The sequence below is a fragment of the Cryptomeria japonica genome, chromosome 7 (assembly GCF_030272615.1).
Source record: "Cryptomeria japonica chromosome 7, Sugi_1.0, whole genome shotgun sequence".
NCBI classification, from domain to species: Eukaryota; Viridiplantae; Streptophyta; class Pinopsida; order Cupressales; family Cupressaceae; genus Cryptomeria; species Cryptomeria japonica.
Window position 1 is genome coordinate 272,043,984 of NC_081411.1, and position 20,503 is coordinate 272,064,486.

Below are 20,503 nucleotides of genomic sequence, written 5' to 3' on the forward strand. Positions count from 1 at the left end.
TCTGCCCACTAGAATATGGGATGTTATCTAGATAGGATATATCGCTATTGCAAATGGTCCTCAAACTTTGGATGAGTTAAGACACATGAGAATAATGTAAAGGCTAGAGTTGTTATCATCAATTTCTTAAATGATCCAATATTTTCTAAAGTTATGGGGTTGAAGTCTGCTAAAGAAATTTGGGAGAAGTTGAGTAGTGTATATGAAGGTGATTTGAAGACAAAGCAAGCCAAGTTTACAAATCAAAAAAAAAAGTTTTAGAACTTGAGAATGTTTGATGATGAGAACATTAAAAGCTATATACACCAAGTAAATGAGATTGTGAGTGTAATTAGAGCTATTGGTGGAGAGCTAGAAGAAAGTGAAGTGGCAAGAAAAGTGATGTTAACACTATTTAAATGCTAAAAAGATAAGAAGTATGCCATTGAAGAAAGCCATGATATGGACAAACACTAGTTGGAGTTTTTTATGGTTTTGAGAACCACCGAAGGCTCTAATGACATCTACATTTGGCTTAGCCTTTGTTGTTTATGCTTTATTAGTTCGTAGGCTAGAACTAGGAACTCGTTAAAGGTTCTTGTAGTTTTGGGAACTATAGGAATATCTAACAATTCTTTTCCTTACTTATTCATTTTTGTCATAAGTTCACCTATAACTAAGGACTATCGATGGTTTTGAGAGCCATTAAAGTTTTTGACAAACTCATTGAAAAATGGCTAAAGCATTGATAAAGCATAGAGGAAATTGTTGATTGAAGGGAGAATAGGAAACTTATCAATAGTTTTGAAGATTACAAGAACTCGATAAAGGCTCCACATGGTTCTAAAACCCAATAAAAGCTCTAGTCAGCCATAACTTCTTCAATTTAACTCCAAATTTTCCCAAAATTGACAAGGTGATACCTTTCTAGACATTCTACAATATGAGAAATTTGGCAACTCTCATACTAGACATTTTTTTTATTTTTTCAATATTGGGTACCTAGGCTTGATCAAGGGAAGGAACACAATGGCAAAGGTCAATCCTAAACATAATAAATCCATGCGTATTTTCTCCAGATTGAATGACGGGAAATGAAATGGGCACTTCAAAAGAATACAAAAGGAAGGGAATCAAGTAAAAAGGGCAACATAAATTTGAGTCCCAATGAGACCAAGGCCCCAATTTGTGATGGTTCTTTTTTTCCCTATCATCATTTGTATCCACTTAAACTATCTCTTTCAATTTGGTATTATCTCATGTCTTGCCTATGATCCTAATTTAGTTGTAGATTGTTGTAAAATTTTAAGACACCTTGTAATCAAGTCACATTTTTAGATAGTTATGTTGATAAGAGTACAATCCATTAATGTAAGTTATTGCTTTAGCAACAATTTCTATTAGATTCATTGTTAAATAGACATCTAAAGGGTTATACTAGTGAGATCACAAGATGCATGTCTATATGAGAGGTTAAGGGGATTCACCATCTTTGATACATACTTGTTCCACATCCATTGTTGCATGGGCATATGCTTCTTAGACATTTACTTGTTATAAGGTCTAAATGTCTATTGATGTCTACCATTAAGGCATGATAAATAAGTTCTAAACTTCTATTTCTTTCATCTTGATGATGGACCATGTAGTATTATCTAAAACGTTGATGATGAAAAGGTTTCACACAGTTTAAACCAAAAGTGGAAAAATCTAATTGAGGTATTATTTTTATTTATTTATTTCTCTTTAATGTTCTCTAGAAAGATCTCAAAGGATCACCCTCCTAAGTTTTATAGAGCTTGAGGAGAAGAGTGGAAAACTTACTCCCATGCATGTGCCTCAAGTTGTCCTTTCCCTATTGATAGTTTGCCTCCTCTTGCAAGATTCTTTGTTCTCTCTATCTCAATTGTAAGTAGCGGCATTAAAGGAAAGAAAACAACATTTGGTAGAGTCAACAAACTCAACAATTCTTCAAAATGATACCTTCTATTGACTTTGATTACATATATTACCTAATTATACTTTCAAGGCTTTAAATATGACATTATCATAGCCTATATACCAACTACAAATCTCCTTTTGACCCTTCTTCAACTCACACTATTTTTGACTTAATATCTTTCATTCAACTCCTCTTGTGTACTTGAACATATTAGATCATAAGATATTAATATATTACTAATGTTAGATAGATTTGACAAAAAACTATTAAAGAAAACAATTTTACAACATACATGAACATTAAATTAAAATATAAATAATAAATAGTTTAAAAAATATTTATAAATTAAATAGATTATCATATAAGACACATTTAAACATTTTTTGAATGTGAAAATGATTATTTATTTTTGTATTGAATCAATGCAAAAAAAAATGATAAAAAGAAAGGGGCAGCCAATAAAGTGCCAAGAACATAAAATAAAAGACTATCAAAACAGCATAACAAATTTTAAAAAGGCAACTTTTACATGACCAAACAACAATAACCCACAAGAAAAACATGACTAAACAACAAGCCTATCCAATTTTTGTCCATAAATTTTTTCTCCACAAATAAAAGAAAAAACAAACATAAATTGAAAAATACCCTAATTTAAATGATCGAATAAAAATACACCATATTCATAATTCACAAAAAAAAAACACGACTAAACAAAAAACCATCAACTTTCCATCACAAATGAAAGAAAAACCGACTAAACAGCAACCGTAACTAATTTTTGTCCACAAACTTTTCGTGCATAAATGAAAGGAAAAACAGAGGTAGATTAAAAAATGGCCTATCATGTCAAATGAAAACTTGGTAGTTAGAAACACTGCTCAAACGTCACATATAAGATCAAAGCGCCCCTGTACTAATTGAACGATGATATGGTAGTACGTCACTATAACTACAGAAGGAAAAAGACTACCATTAATACAAAGACAACTCGTTAGGGGGATGCATCATAACAATTCACGCACCATAGATATTTGGTGACTAGGCCTACTTAACAACCCACATGAAATGATAACAATAGAATATAAGGACAAATAATTTTAAATATTCATCATAAAATCAATTATTATTCTATCTAATGCAAAAAAATCAATTATTATTCTATCTAATGCAAAAAAATCAATTATTATTCTACTTTGTTGAAGAAGATTAAAAAATCATATAAGCCCTTCCCACAAAACTTCCCTCACCAATTATATTTTAGTTTGCTGGCCATGTTTATCCCCTCCATTTTAATTTACACAAAATTTGTAATCAACAAACAACTGAGCTTTCAAAGGAATAACTCTAATCTTGTCTTGGTGTTATCTTTTTTTTTTCGCTGATTTCATGAATAACACTCCAAAGGAGTTTGAATTTGGATGATGAAACTTACAATAATACATTATCTTGTTTTTTCACAAGTGTCTGGTAAATTTTGGCAAGGATAACATTAGATCGATAGATTGTAATGATGGAACAAAAAATTGAACTTTGATGACCACAACAAAAACACCACTTAACCAACACACTATGAAAAGAACTCCATTTACATTTTCTTCTTGATCCGCATTTAATCCATAATTTTATCCTGGACACCACTTTGAATTTAGTCACTGTAACTGGGGTTACTCATTGCGTTTTCTTCTGTATTGCTTGAATCCCTTTCAGAAGCTTCAACTGTTTCTGTCTGGTTTGTATACAGGGCAGCCATTATCAAGAAAACCAAGTAATTCATGAAATTAACAAGGGCCAAGACTGCGTAATAGTAATCAAATCGTGAGGCATTCACATTATCAAGAATCCAGCTTTTATGCCCCAGATGCCCAGTAACGCTGCTTATAACTGTGAGAAGAACACTGTTGACAAAGGCGCCAACTCCTACAGAAGCCGCATACAAAACACTCCCTAAACTCTGCATATTCATAGGGGCTTGATCATAAAAAAATTCCAGTTTGGCCACTTCTATGAAGGATTCTGCAATGCCCATTATTACAAACTGTGGAAGCAGAGAGAATATGCTTATGGGTACAATAGCATGCTTCTGATCTGCGAGCCCATGATCTTTAACAACGTCTAGGCGTCTCATTTCTATAACCATAGCAGTTATCATGGCTACAGTATGGATTAACATGCCAATCCCCATCCTCTGTAATATTGTTATGCCTCTTGGGTTTCCTGTGAATCTTCTCATTACTGGGACTAATAGCTTATTGTAGATTATCAGGGATAGTAGCATTGATATGGGCACAAAGGCCCCAATACTGGCTGCTGGGAACTCGAACTTGTGACCTAGTTTCCTGTCAAGACTCATGGCCTGTTTCACAAAGAGTGTTCCTGCTTGAATTAGCAATGTGCTGGGGAAGATTGCTGTCACCCAAATTCGCAGGATTTGTATAACCAGCTTTGTTTCCTCCACGTCTGTAACAGTACAGGGGTTTGAGGCTGCCCCATTTTGAATAGCCGCTTTGTCTAGAAGTCTGCCCATTGTTGAACAAATCATGCTGATTAAGACTTGCCACATAAAGTTTATACACACCATACCATTATCAATCCATTACCCACCTACTACATTCAGGTGTTGTTGGTAAACTTTCCGGCCAACAGTTAGGCCTAACTACAGTGAGTGTGTTGACTGCATACCAACAATGGTTGGCATTAGTTTTTTACAGTTCATACAGTATTCAAAAGATTGCTTTTTGAAATCAATTGTGTATGTTTTTAACCAACATTTGGAATCAGATTGAACGACCCACCATCCCAAAGAGTATAGTGTTTGACAATTGAGTGATCTATCAGAAGACAGAGTGCTGATCCAATGGTGGATCACAGAGTACATCAGAGTTGTCAACCAAAAACATACACAATTGATTTTAAAAACAATCTTTTGGATACATACAAACATTTTTGCCCATTTTTGCTCATTTCTTTAAGAAAAATGAAAACCAGTGTTCTTTCTCCTTAACAAATATCTTTTAACACATACTAGGATTTTAATCTGTAACACAGAGTTTGATATAGAACAAATTCCAACCTGAGATGTGTAGTGTGGGCAATGAGGTATCGATCTTCAGGAACATATTCCTTTGAATCTACTTCATGAAGAGAGGAGGGATCTGCAGGTACAGGCACCTTCCAATTCTGAAACATCGTACAAATGACCTTAACAATGCGTTGCAGAGGTCTGCCAGGCTCAATTTTATGTCTATAAACTGGGGTTCGTATCAGCAACAGAAAACAGGATGCTACAAGCGCTGCAGTTATAATTCCATTGCCTACTCCCCAATCCATCTTGTCCTGAATATACACAATCACTGTCTGCCCAAATAAACCTCCAGAGAAAACTATGAGAACCCACCAATTGAAAAAAGAGTTCTTCAGCTGCTTTTCTTTGGGCACCGAATCATCAAACTGATCAGCACCAAAAGCACAGATGTTTGGTCTGGTTCCTCCTGAGCCCAAAGCAATAAGATACAAACCAAGGAAAAAAATCCCATTCTGTAGAGGAGAAGCCTTTTGGCAGTCTTCATTTATTGGGCATTGTTTAGGTCTCAAAGATTTCAAGGAAACAGATAGGGTCATAATCCCCGTTCCCTGCGCCACAATTCACTCCATAATCAGTTTCATACAACCCATCTTTTTTAAATAACAATCCATAATTAGTTTCACAAAACACATTTTTTTTTAATAGCAATCCATAATTAGTTTCACACAACCCATGTTTTTACAAATATTTCAACAAAACATTGGTTTGTATTGTTATTCTTGTTTAGTTTCTGGATTCTACAGTGTATGATTTGGATTGCATAACGTTTCAGATTATACTTCTTGATTCATTATGAGATGATTCTCGGTTGTTTAGATTATGAATTTGACTGGTATGATTTTGATTACATAATGTGTGGAATTACACTCATGATCTATCATCAAAATGAAAGAGATTTAATTAAACAAAAAAACTGAAAAGAACTGAACTGTCAAGCTTACCAGGGTATATATACAGCAGAAAATTGCTAAAGCCAAGAAGCGCCCCAAATATCTCTCTGTAATGTATGCTCCAAGTAAAGGAGTAATAAACACAGTCCCAACCCAATTGCTGGCATTTATAGAGGATGATACAGTGCCCTCATGCAATTTGCTGGTCATATACACCACTAAACTTGACCAAATCCCAGCAAAAGCCACTCTTTCACAGAACTCATAACCTGTACAAGAAAACTAAAATGATCATCTTCACCAGAAATAAGAAATTATTCATAACAGGATGAAGATGGATGCAGAGGATTATAAGAAATGAAAAAATACCAACTATTAGAGAACAAGCTCTCCACCCTCCAGTCTTTGCTCTTACAAAACGCCTTCCCTTAAAATCAACACAGCCTTCAAATCCTACTTCTATTTTTCCATTCACCATATTTTGAGGCATCAAGAGCGATAAATTTTGCAGCTCTGCCTGGATTTAAACTGTGTAGGTACCTGTTCACTTAGATGCAATTAATCTGACTGAACTTGGCTCTTTTTAGCTGGAAACCACTGGCTTGCATCATGAACTTTTAGTAGGTACTGGAGATTTAACAATCTGGTCTAAGCCATAAAAAATTCTAACCTAGTCGTTTTTATTTACACCTAATATTATGTCATATCTATACGGAACTGACTTGAAATGAACCACACACTAATGGTCCACGTACATATTATCTTTCCACCGTCTCTAAAGGCTACTTTATGATGGTCCTCACGTCCCCTTTAAAGGCTATCCCTTAAAAAAAACTTTGTACTGCTCCTCACTTCCTTGTCAATATAACTATCACTTTATAGACTTCAGTGGTTGTTTGAATAATATTTGTAGATTTAATGTTTTATATGTAGATAAATAATAATAAATTTTTAATAAAGTAAATCAGATTAGATATGAATTAGCTAATATAATTTAGAAATGATCAAGATTGCTATTACAAGAGGTGTTTAAATAAAAACATCAATAAACAATTTTAAGGTCGACAACAACAATGAGCAAATAACAATAAACCTTTTATTGTCTCATTGTGGGCGTTCTATCTATTATTGTTTCCCAAGCTTACTTTTCTTAGTTAGCGTTATTTAAAGGGTTTGGAGGTCCCTTCAAAACACGTTTCAACTAAAATAGTTGTTGAAAACACCTCCACTCATGTAAAATTCTCGTGCTTATATTTTAATAATATAATATTAGTAGTTTGACTTTAAAGTTGTTAGTATTAATTATGAAGAGATATAATTAAATGAATTATACTCTTTAGATCTAAAAAGAAACAAACAAAAGGTGGCTTCATGTACATCTAGGTATGAATCAACCTTTTTTGGATCTTTTTAGACACCTTAATTAAAAACATATTAATGTGATATCATATTTGATGATGTGATTTTGAAACCATAATGGTCATATTCATTCATCAAGATGTTCATCTACCATATCCTCTTCTATGATTCCAATGAGAAATGTAAGTAAATCTATACAATTTTTTTTCAAAATGATTAAAAATTCATTGTATAGATTGTAAAATATCATAATTTTAATTAGTATAGATATCTTAAATGCATCTATCTACAAATGGTTGTAACTATTTTATTAATTTAAATGATTTTATTTAATTGTACAATTAATTTCTTTATAGTTTTTATTTTATATTTATATGTAAGACTATTTTTTGAAAATATGCTTATTTTACTTTTATCTTTTGAAAATATGCTTAATTTCTTTTATTTTCTTCTTTTCTTTCTCTTTTTCTTTTTATGAAGGGTTTTATATCAAATCCATACTCGTTTAGCTACGAGATATAGGAGAATGAGCTAAAGGACGAACCTCTTTGCCTAAGAGTTGAGTACTAGTGCATTCATTTGAAACCATGCTGCTTTAGAAACATACCAAAGATCCATTGACTTCATTTTACTTTTCAAAAAACTATCATTCATTATTTTAATAATTTTTTATTTTACTTTAAAAAATATAATGAATCTTATATTCTTTTCTTTTATAAGTCACAGTCAAAGCGGTATTTTTTAGCCTTTTTCCAATAGATTGAAGCCTAGACCTCCCATATAGGAGGCTCAGTCGCTGCATTGTGTGGTCATCCCCTTAATGAATCTTATATTCTTATATTTAACTTTTTAATAATTTATATTAATATAATATTTAAATATTTAAAAGGTAATTTTTTTTTTAACATACAAATATTTTAATTTTCTTTATACCTTATTATTAGTATAATTATTATTTATTTAATAAACTAAATATATAAAATATATTATATTATTTTTCAAAATTTTCATATTTTTAAATTTTTTTTTTTGCTCGGTAATAGTTGTTGATTTTATTAAGAAACTAGGTTTTGACCTGGCCCGAACTAGGGGGGCTACAACCAGGGAGCCACCTCCCCACAGAAACAAACAAACCCATTAGCAGGTCATTGTGAACACAGATGACTAGCCTCCTCCACATCCTGAGATTGAAGAATCAGCCTAATATTGTCATCCTTAGCTCTCTTGTCCCGCCTCCTTTTAACCTCAATCCAACCTTCATCTCTAGCATTTTCTAGTAACTTCAAACTAGATGCTCTCAATACCTCTTTCCCCCTCCCTCCGAGCTCTCCACATCTTGAGATTGAAGAATCAGCCTAATATTGTCATCCTTAGCTCTCTTGTCCCGCCTCCTTTTAACCTCAATCCAACCTTCATCTCTAGTATTTTCCAGTAACTTCAAACTGGATGCTCTCAATACCTCTTTCCCCCTCCCTCCGAACTTTCCACCCCATGTGGTTCACTCCACAAATTTTCATATTTTTAATCTTTTTAAAAATATCGCATAAATTTATTAGACAGATAATAATAATAAAATATATCGTTATTATTTGACTACAATAAAAATTACAGCCAGCTTACCATTAAGTGGGCTCGATTTACATTATTAAATTCTTTTTGAAAGGAAATGATAACCAATTTATACGTAATACACAATTTTCTAAATAGAAAGTATGAATTCAAACCGACGGCCTTTTACTTGTAATTTTCTGTGCATTTTATCAATAAAAAAAAAAACCACCGCCTTTTACTTATGTAATTTTCTAAGCTTAACCTAGTAGGCTGACATCAGAACACATTAAAATATTATTTGTGCACTAACATATAACACTATTTAATAATGACAATCATAAACACGATAATGGTGCGAGTAATTCGCAAATTCGATAGCAAAAAATCTGCCGTCGTGACTTCTTTACCATATTTAAAAAATGTTTTCTTTTAACCTGCATTGGTTTACGTCATTTTTATGTCGGAACTTTTTTCTTCTTTGGTTATCGAGCAATAATATTTAAAATTAATTTTGCTAAGTAAGATCTTCAATCAATAATTTTAAACTATTTGTATGTTTCCTTTATCATATTTAAAATTAATTTTTCTAAGTAAGATCTTCAATCCATAATTTTAAACTATTTGTATGTTTCCTTTATCATATATTATGCAGGCTCAGTTGATTGCAAAATTTTGTATCATATTACTAATATGTTCTTTTCTTTTATCATATTGCAAAACTCATTATCATATTGCAAATAGGAAATATATAAAGATTTGCTTTCCAACACATACATTGATGGGCATTACTCAGAGGTGGTGGGTTCCAGTCCCAGCGCTGATGCTTTTGTCGCATGTTGAATGTAAAAAGTTCCTTCCTACAAAACGAATCTTTGTAATCATGTGAATTTTAACTTTCGGTCTGGGGCTTATGCCGTGTGCTTATTGCAGTGTAAGGTTTTTTCAGAGTTTGATTATTTTATTGACGTGCGTATCACACGTGGTCGTCATTTGGGAATTTATGGAAGTCTATTGCCGAAACTGTCGGTCGTCTTTAGCTTTTCAATTCGACAATTCTAAAATAGTGTTTTCGTTCTTAGCACGATACAAGGATTTATAGGATTCGTTGAAGTGTCTTTAAGTAGGTTTGACTAAGATTAAGGGAGAAGAGAAAGTCACCTACTTTTAATTGATTGATTTTGTTTTGTAGTCTTGGATATCAAGCAATCTGTTTTTAGGTCTATAGATGACTCATAATACATAGGACTCTTCTTATTTTTGGTATGCATGGGCGAACTGTTTTTAGGTATATATGAGACTCCTCGTATTCTTAGTATGAAGGGGGCAATTTGTTTTAGGGTCTACAGATGTCTCACAATGCATGAGACTCTTCATACGACGATTTGTTGTTTAGTATACATGGGACTCTTCGTACTTCTAGTATGCAGGGGTGATCTATTTTTGGATATACATGAGACTCCTCGTATTTCTAGTTTGAAGGGGGTGATTTGTTTTAGGGTCTACCGATGTCTCATAATACATGGGACTCTTCATACGACGATTTTTGTTTTAGTATACACGGGACTCCTCCTACTCCTAGTATGAAAGGGGTGATTTGTTTTAGGGTCTATAGATGTCTCACAAAACATGAGACTTCTCGTTCTCCTCGTATGAAGGGGGCAATCTATTTTGGGTCTACACATGTCTCACAATAGATGGGGCTCTTCGTACTCCTAGTATGTAGGGGGCACTTTACTATGGTTAAAAAATGAGGTGTGCATACCCTACCTCTTACATGACTTGGCTATCATGATGAATTCTATTGTTTTTTAGTGATACTATATTGTTTAAATATATAATGTAAATAAAATTGGTAAGAACAAAATCATTTAGGTGAGGTTAAATCTATGTATAGAAAATGAAAAGTAATTTATATAAAATTTATAAGAGAAAAGTAAAATAGGTTTTTTATTGGTAGCATGATAAATTATTTATGTGACTGGGTTTAAATTGATAATTAATTTGTAAGGATTTGATTAAAGATTATGGGAGAAGGGAAAGTCACATCTTGAGTATTAATGTATTGTATTGTTTTTGAGTGATACCATTATAGGTATATAAAATTATTAAGATCAAAATCATTTAGATGAGGTTAGATCTATGTATAAATACATAGATTATTTAAGTAATAATATTTTACTATATATTATGAAAGTTATATTGTGCATGATTTTGTTTTTAAATAGTTAGAATAGAATCATATCTTAAAATTTATGTGAGGTAAAAGTTTAGAGTAGTATTATAAATAATTATTTTGGATGGGTGGTGTAGTTGGACAAAGATATCTAGTCTAGGTCTGTGATGTCCCTAGTTTGACTCACAACGATGGTGGCTTACAAGCTATTGTTATCATCCCCTCGAATTAGTCTCGTCCAAAAGGGTCAAAGGGACACCTCCAATATATATACACACTGCAGGGTGAACTCACAATAATGGTTCCCACTTTTTTGCCACTTTTGACACTGAGATGTACATTTTAAAAATAATCTTCAACTTCCGAGAACTATAACTTTTAAACTATTAAAAATTTGAAGATGATGTAAATTAGTGATTTCTAGCATTTTGTTTGTAGATTCTATATACATTTTTTTCAAATTTTTTGAAGGATTTTTTAAAATTTTTTCCATCTCCTTCGAAAAGTAGTTTTTTACAACAAACTACATTTTTTAAGAGTGATGTGCCTCCCGAAATGCATAAATTTTTTTCTATAAATGATAAAAACTCAATTCTTTTGAATTTTGGTTTGTAAAATCAATATCTAGGGCTTGCATTTGGTTTTATAGTGATATGTTCAATATTTTTCATTTTATAAAGTTTTGAAGTCCGACTAGTCATAATTCAAACATAGGTTTACGTTTGAACACATAACTTGTTCTATATAAATCTAAATTCAATTTTTGTTTTTTTGTTAGAAAGAAGACATCAATACCAGGGGCATAGATATTTTTCAGAATTTTTTTGAATTAGTTTCTTATTTTTCCCAATGCGTTGAACAGAGAAGTTCATATTCGATGAAAAACCAATTTTCCATAAAATTAAAAAAACAAGAACATAATAAATTCAAAATATAACAAAATTATACTCGTTAGAAAGCTTGCTTCGAGTACTACCATCTAATATTTTTGGGTTATCAAGATTATTTCATTCGTGTATTGAACCAGAGCTCCGAAGTCATTGCGGTTTCGAACGAACTCAAGTTCGAGCGAATTGGGTTTTCTCAAACCCAAAATGGTTCGAGCGAATGGGGGTTTGCTCAAACCAATGAGCTCGATTTTGGCACGCACATTTTTGTAACTGTCATGTTCGAGCGAACCCAACAATTTTTAACTGTTGGCTTTCGTTCGAACTTTGGCTGATGCATTTTTCCTTTTTTTTTTCATTTGTGGAATCGTATAAATATCCATAATTTTTTTTCATTTTTTATCACCCAAATGATTAAAATAATTCGCATTTTTGGATGAAAGAAGACATTTGAAAATTATTTTGAAGGCAATAATTTGAAGGTTTTTTGTAAAAGCATGGGAAACAAGAAGAGAAGGCAAAATAAGTCTTCAAGGAATTATTCTCCCGAAACGGAAGAAAGATATCGAGAACAAAGAAGACAAAGATATCATGATGCAAGTATGTATTTTTAATTTAATATGTATTACGTATCAATTAATTAGAATTCAATATTTTTTATCTAATATTTTTAATAGGATTAAAAATAATTTTGTTTTAATTGGAAAGCATAATTAATTTGAGATAATACATGTGTATTTGCAAATTTCAAATTCCATCAACTTCCTTGTTGTGTAATTGTATTTTTCTCCTATATAATTAAGTTCATTTATAATAGATAAGACCTATTAAGTCATAAAATTAATAAGACCTATTATGTCATAATTTCTAAGTTCTAAATTATATATATTGAATATTTAATCTACATGTACAAGTAATTTCATGTGATAGGTCCTTTAATATCACATAATATATCTGTCTTAAGGGTAGTTAAGTATATTAATTGTGAAATGTTTTTTCAAATGTGGTCATATTGATTTTAATAATAAGGCCTATTAGGACTATTACATTGATTATAGGTCTTAAATGTGACATAACTTTATAACCTATTAAACATGTTGAATAATTTAGGTGAACTATTTATATTCAACTTCACGTACATGCAAAAACATTTCAGATTAGGAGGTCTATTATGCAATAATAGGTCTTAAATATACACACATGTGACAAATTATAGTCCACTTACATTATGGTCCATAACAAATTAATATGAGGTCACCTAAGTTATCGTATGCATGCATCAAAATATTTGTACTTTTAATTTTTCAAAATTGGAATTTCTAATTTATCAAAATTTTATTTTATGTGTTAAATTATGCTCAAAATTAGAGATTGAACTTTAATCCTAACCTAAAAAAAAATTGAACTTTAAACCTAAACAGGTAATTTAATTAGAGTTATAACAATAAGGTCCTGAAAGTAATTAAATTTAATAAACCAAATTGAATGGGCTAATTTTAACATGTAAAGCTTTAAGCCAAATTCATCCCTATTCTTAATCCTAATTGAATAATCTCTGATTAATTCAAGAACCTTACACAAACTCTTAAATTATGTGCAGAACGGGCAAACGAACCTGTTGAAGAACACAATATAGTTGATGAACATAGGGAGGAGATTGTCCAAGTTGAACCAATGGAGACCTTTGAAGGAGAGGGGTCAGGCTCCTTACCTCCTACCACTGATATGGATGAGCATATTGTGGATCTAGCTAAACAGGTGAAGAGAAATATTTCTTATAAAAATTTAGATCATTTACTTGAAATGGATGTGGATGAGTTGAAATGTCTCAGTGAAGAACCTAGAAATACTAAAAGGAGGTCAATGAATAAAAGTGGAAAAGAAATAATGTCGCATTTCAACAATCTTGATACTACACTAGAAAAAGCTCAATTGTTATCAATTGTACTTACTCATAAAGACTTAATAGATTCAATGAAATTGTTGGGTATAGATACAACAAGTCAAAAGAGGAAATCTTCTCAGCTACAAAAATCTATTGTTGATAATGTTAAGAAAGGTTTGGTGAACATTGGTAAAAAATCTCGAAAACTAGATAAGACCATTTCAAGAAGAGTGATGTTGACATCTTTAGTAAATGAAAGATTGCCTCAAAAAAGACAAATCTCTTCACTGTCATCTAAGTTTGGTTTTAGTAGAAGGACAATATCTAAATATGTTAAAAGGAGAAATATTTTGGATGATACTACCTCAGAAGGGAATTGGGCAATTATGTGTAGAGCTCCTCATTCTGATAGAATTGAAGATGTTGTTAGGAACTTTGTGACAAGTTTTTGGAATGATAATACTCGCCCTTCATCAAATAGTAGAGATGTTATCAAGCAAAGGATTGGTCCTGATCATTATGATCTCCATGTAAAACATTTGATAGACACAACAAAACATGAATTGTATGTATTGTTTACTAAAACAAACCCTCATATAAAGATTGGACAAACCATGTTTGAACGGTTAAGACCATATTATGTGAAGTTAAACAAAGTTTTCGAAACTTGTTGTTGTCGTTATCACATCGAATTTGACTTGTATTATCAGGTGTTTCAAAAGATTAGAGAAGATAATGATGGTTATGAAAATGCTCCTCCTAAACAAACAAGTCAATTCATAGCATCCATCTTATGTGATAAATCAGATGATAATGCAACCGGTCAAATAAATTGCATAAGAGGAATTTGTGGAACATGCAGGGACTTGGCTAAATTGCCTTTGAGAGATGAAGATACTGACATGAGGAAGATGGTAAATTGCAAGAGTTACAAGTACCAAAAATTTGAAACAAAATTTGGAAAGGAATCTACAAGACTAGATTATGTAGAAGAGGAAATACCTATTGGAACATTTATGGAAAATTTTTGTAAGTTGATAAAACCATACATATGCCATGGTTTTTTTGCCAAGTGGCAAGCAGAATAATTTAAAAGATTAAGAGACACTTTCCCACTTGGAACTATTCTATCTGTATTTGACTTCACAGAGAATTACTCTTTTGCACATCAAAAAGAGATTCAATCAGAGTATTACTTTTCAAAGCAAATCACTATTTTTGTGCATGTGTGTTATCGACATGCACAGATGAATTTGGATGGTGTTGATAGTACATTTGAAAATCGTGTCATTAAGAAAGAGTACCACTTCTATATCAATGATGATAAGGAGCATGACACACTTTTTGTACAACATTGCTTTAAGAAGTTTTTTGAATATTTGAAAGATAGAGGCATAACAATAGTTAAACATTTTGTTTGGTCTGATGGATGTGCGGCACAATTTAAATCTTCGAGGCCATTTTATGCACTATGTAGATATCATCGAAATGACAAAATACCACATGTTTGGAGTTTTTTTGAGAGTGGTCATGGAAAGGGTGAACATGATGGTGCAGGAGCTTGTATCAAATGTGCTCTAAGAAAGCATCAAATAAAGTACACAGGAGAATGTATAGAAAATGCACATGATGTTGTTGAATGGTGTAAGAAACACTTTGAGCAACCGAATTATCCTGGGGAATCATCATCGAGAACATATAAGCCCATTCCATATAGAGTGTTTTGGGAGATAACCGGTACGTGTTCTCTTTTAGTATTTTATTTAATTTTTTTTTAATTTAACAACTAGATCTACATGTACATTCTTGTACACATGTACATTTTGCAGATGTGGATAGAAAATCAATGCATGGATGCAAGAGTGTGGAGAGGAAAAGATCTTTGCATTGTGTCAGGAGTACAGATAATTGCCCATGGACATTATACACTAGGGATTATTCATGTTTTTGTTCTCAATGCATTTTCGAAAACTATGTTGATTGCAAGAACCAAGAGCTTGGATATGTTAGTGAATGGAAAATGGTGCCACTAGATGTTTCTGACACATATGAGGATTCTAATGAGGATGAAAACTTTGAAGACATTCCTTTGATTTCTGTTGATTATGATCATATTTCAGGATTGATTAAAAAAGGTACATACATGATGTACACATGTAAACATTTCCTTAAAAATGACATATAACTTAGAATTTATTTAACTTGTGTCAAATTGCAGGAGATATTTTTGCAGTCATAGCAGAAGATGGAAATATAAGGTGTTAGTTATTATTTATTGCGTTGCACAGAAGAGAGAAAGAAGTTATCAAAATCTGAGATGAGTGATGGAATGTCATTTCCCACAGGTTTGAGTTTTGATTTGAATATGTACATGTACATGTACAAATTGCTTATGTGAAAATTTTTAATTTCTCACGTTTCTTATATATATGTACATGCAGGATCAGTTGTAGTGCAAGGGACATATTTCAAACAAGTTAAAATTGTTCAACATGGGATTCATTTCACTGAATACCAAATTGACAACAAGGTATATCAGTATAGTCACTTGGTCATTGTTGTTGGCCTAATTCTTCAAACAGTTCCACGTCGAGGGCGGTCTCAAAAGTGGAGACTAGATAGTGAAGATCATGACAAAATATTAAGTGTTATTGAAGAGTGTTGTGAACCACTTGATGTGGTATGAACTATACCTACATTTAGTAATCCACATGAATTGAATTTTAATGTAAGTTCAAGATAAATTCTAGATCTCAAGTAACTTGTTTTGAAATTAAAGGATAATTTTTTTTTAAGTTTATTTATACATTATATCAAATTAGGATGTATTTAAATGTGCATGTTTAATTGTATGTAATTGTATTTTTATTTAATTAAAAAATGCATATTTAAATTAGAATGTAATATGTACATTTGTAAAATTGATATTTAATATGGAATTAGGACATGCACATGTTGTGAACTATTTAACTACAATATACATACCTAGAAGCTCACATACCTAAAATATACATACCTATGTAATATACATGTACTGGACATGTGAACTATTCAATACATGACCTATTAAGTTTAGTTTGTTCATTTCATACATACTCTTTTGTTTGAAAATCTTGAAACATGTATAATCATACATACTCTTTTACATTTGAAAATCATTTCATGTATTTAAATCTAATAGATAATCAAACATGTATAAATCTAATTAATACAATCAAGATAAATTCTAGATCTCAAGTAACTTGAACATTTGAAACTAAAGGATAAATATTTTTTAAGTTTATTTATACATTATATCAAATTAGGATGTATGTAAATGTGCATGTTTAATTGTATGTAATTGTATTTGTATTTAATTAAAAAATGCATATTTAAATTAGAATGTAATATGTACATTTGTAAAATTGATATTTAATATGGAATTAGGACATGCACATGTTGTGAACTATTTAACTGCAATATACATACCTAGAAGCTCACATACCTACAATATACATACCTATGTAATATACATGTACTGGATGTGAACTATTCAATACATGACCTATTAAGTTTAGTTTGTTCATTTCATACATACTCTTTTGTTTGAAAATCTTGAAACATGTATAATCATACATACTCTTTTACATTTGAAAATCATTTCATGTATTTAAATCTAATAGATAATCAAACATGTATAAATCTAATTAATACAATCAAGATAAATTCTAGATCTCAAGTAACTTGAACATTTGAAACTAAAGGATAAATATTTTTTAAGTTTATTTATACATTATATCAAATTAGGATGTATTTAAATGTGCATGTTTAATTGTATGTAATTGTATTTGTATTTAATTAAAAAATGCATATTTAAATTAGAATGTAATATGTACATTTGTAAAATTGATATTTAATATGGAATTAAGACATGCACATGTTGTGAACTATTTAACTACAATATACATACCTAGAAGCTCACATACCTACAATATACATACCTATGTAATATACATGTACTGGATGTGAACTATTCAATACATGACCTATTAAGTTTAGTTTGTTCATTTCATACATACTCTTTTGTTTGAAAATCTTGAAACATGTATAATCATACATACTCTTTTACATTTGAAAATCATTTCATCTATTTAAATCTAATAGATAATCAAACATGTATAAATCTAGAATTAATACAATCAAGATAAATTCTAGATCTCAAGTAACTTGAACATTTGAAACTAAAGGATAAATATTTTTTAAGTTTATTTATACATTATATCAAATTAGGATGTATTTAAATGTACATGTTTAATTGTATCTAATTGTATTTGTATTTAATTACAAAATGCATATTTAAATTAAAATGTAATATGTACATTTGTAAAATTGATATTTAATATGGAATTAGGACATGCACATGTTGTGAACTATTTAACTACAATATACATACCTAGAAGCTCACATACCTACAATGTACTGGATGTGAACTATTCAATACATGACCTATTAAGTTTAGTTTGTTCATTTCATGTATAATCTAATATAATCTAATATAATCAAACATGTATAATCTGATCAAACACAAACCAGGTATAAAGTATAATCTAGAGTCTAAACAAGTCGTTGTACATGCATGAAATATACAATCTAATCAAACATGTATTTAAATCTAATTTAATCAAACATCATGTACATAAATCTAGAATATAATCAAACATGTATAAATCTAATATAATCAAACATGTATAAAACTTATAAAGTATAATCTAGAGTCTAAACTCCATGTATACAGTATAAAGTATAATCTAGAGTCAAACACAAACCAGGTATAAAGTATAATCTAGAGTCTAAACTCCATGTATAAAGTATAAAGTATAATCTAGAGTCAAACACAAACCAGGTATAAAGTATAATCTAGAGTCTAAACTCCATGTACGTGCATGAATATATATAATATGAAAGTATATAAAAAGATAAATGTAAATGAGCTATAAAGTCTGGAGCAAATCAACAGGGATCATGTCGGCTACGAACTGAGCGACCATCTGAGGGGGAGTCCTGCAAAAGTAGAATTTATTTAAATATTAAATATAATATATCTATCTCTCTAGACGTGCATGTACATCAAATATATATACCAAAAACCATAACTAACCTGTACACTAACAGCATCTAAAGAATCTCTCCTACGCACATGCTCAGAGCTCAAGGAAGGAGTGACATGAGCTAACTGTCAATTTAAGGATTAGTCCACAATCAATTTAAATGATCTACAAATTAAAACTTATAACTCTAGATTATTTATTAAACATGAGATCTATATATATAGATTTATCAGGTACAAATTTGCAATGTATGTATACATATCTTCTAAAATTTTAAACGCACATGTACATGTACATACCTGTGTATCACCTGGAGTAGGTTGTATAGTCTGATCCTATCCCATGATCATATCAACAACATCACTCGTGCTTGCATATCTCTCTCTAGCTGTACGTATCACTGAGGAGTGCAAGGGGCTAACTAGATGAGTGGGCATCGTGGATGAAGTGTCTGACTGTAGTAGCATGTCCATAAATCTAGTATGGCTCAAATCTCTCAGCTAATCCTCAAATGAGTCCAAACCCTCATCTGTGATATGTACGTGATCAGCTCGTATCTCCTCCTCAAATGAATCCAACCGGCCCTCATCTGTGATATGGAGTTGATCAGCTCGTAGCTCCTCCTCTGCAAAAACAGAGTGATCTATAGGTCGATCAATGCCTGGAGCATGCGTAGAGTGATGAGAATGCTATGACTGCCTCGGGGTATGCGTCGATGCTGTTGTAGCCTGACCATCTTTGAGAATCTCCTCTCTAACATCGCCCAATGGTATCCTAAGTCGAGATGAAATAAAACTATAAGCATGTAGTAGGTCCTCGGCTAAATACTGCGACATCTGTACATGTCTACTACCTCCGACTATAGCTGCTACCTCATCTGGGGAGGGGATGCCAGCAGAAATATACCAATCATCTGAATCTAAAGCCCCCCCATGACTAGAAGATGCATGATCTATGGATGATCACGAACGTGGTCGACTCATCATATATCTACCCACCCTGTTAGAAGATATGGTGGTTGCTACTGATGCAATCTGTCCAATCCTATCAATTGCTTCTCTTTGAGAAGCAATCACAACATGATCCGCTATGGGTGCCATGGCTGGGACTACTGCAGGAAATCTCTGGCCAACAAGGTCCCTATGTCTAGGCAGAGCTCTATCACGCCTACGATATGCATCTCTATCAGCAATCTTGCCCCTCCCTTGTCCATAATATCCCAGAATATCAAGGTAGTTTGGTTTCATCTGACAATGAACCTCAGCAAATACCTACTGTGCAAAGTATAATGGAATCTGGTCGTTATTAGGATAACGACCATGGGCTGCTAAGAATCGTGGGTAAATCAGTGATGCAACCTGTGGGTCGATACATCTGGTAACCTGATATCCCCTCACCTTACTCTTCTCTTGATATTGTGGGAAGCATCTCTCCTTGATGGTCTCCTTCGAGACCACCCCCACCACATCAGCAAAAGAATGAGGACCCCTCACCTCACTCCTCAACTGTATATATATATCCTCTATAACCTCAGGTGAGAATGAGGTATGAGATACTAAGCGGTCCCTCAATGTCCGCAAACTGTCAAAAATGGACGTGCACGTACTCTTGTACACGCCATCAGTACGAGGGTCATCTAGTATGGCCCTCAACCTATGCAACTCC

The 20,503-nt window shown here is 32.0% G+C and overlaps 1 protein-coding gene and 1 long non-coding RNA gene across 3 annotated transcripts; both read right to left on the reverse strand.

Moving 5' to 3' along the window:
- Positions 1-3,263: 3,263 nt before the first annotated feature.
- LOC131050181 (protein NRT1/ PTR FAMILY 5.2) lies at positions 3,264-6,595 on the reverse strand. Of its 2 annotated transcripts, none has more exons than XM_057984367.2 (4): positions 6,266-6,595; positions 5,948-6,178; positions 4,995-5,554; positions 3,264-4,440 (listed from the first exon to the last, which is right to left on the reverse strand). In XM_057984367.2, exons 2-4 carry the CDS (start codon positions 6,104-6,106, stop codon positions 3,570-3,572), a joined length of 1,590 nt encoding a protein of 529 aa, XP_057840350.2. In that variant the 5' UTR covers positions 6,107-6,178; positions 6,266-6,595; the 3' UTR covers positions 3,264-3,569. The 2 variants fall into 2 exon arrangements, with proteins under 2 accessions (XP_057840350.2, XP_057840349.2); XM_057984366.2 differs by having other exon boundaries at positions 5,948-6,165; positions 6,266-6,593.
- Positions 6,596-18,544: 11,949 nt separating this feature from the next.
- LOC131856238 (uncharacterized) lies at positions 18,545-19,325 on the reverse strand. The gene is made up of 3 exons (XR_009358366.1): positions 19,138-19,325; positions 18,889-18,963; positions 18,545-18,791 (listed from the first exon to the last, which is right to left on the reverse strand). It is a non-coding gene; the product is annotated as an uncharacterized LOC131856238 (long non-coding RNA).
- Positions 19,326-20,503: the final 1,178 nt, after the last annotated feature.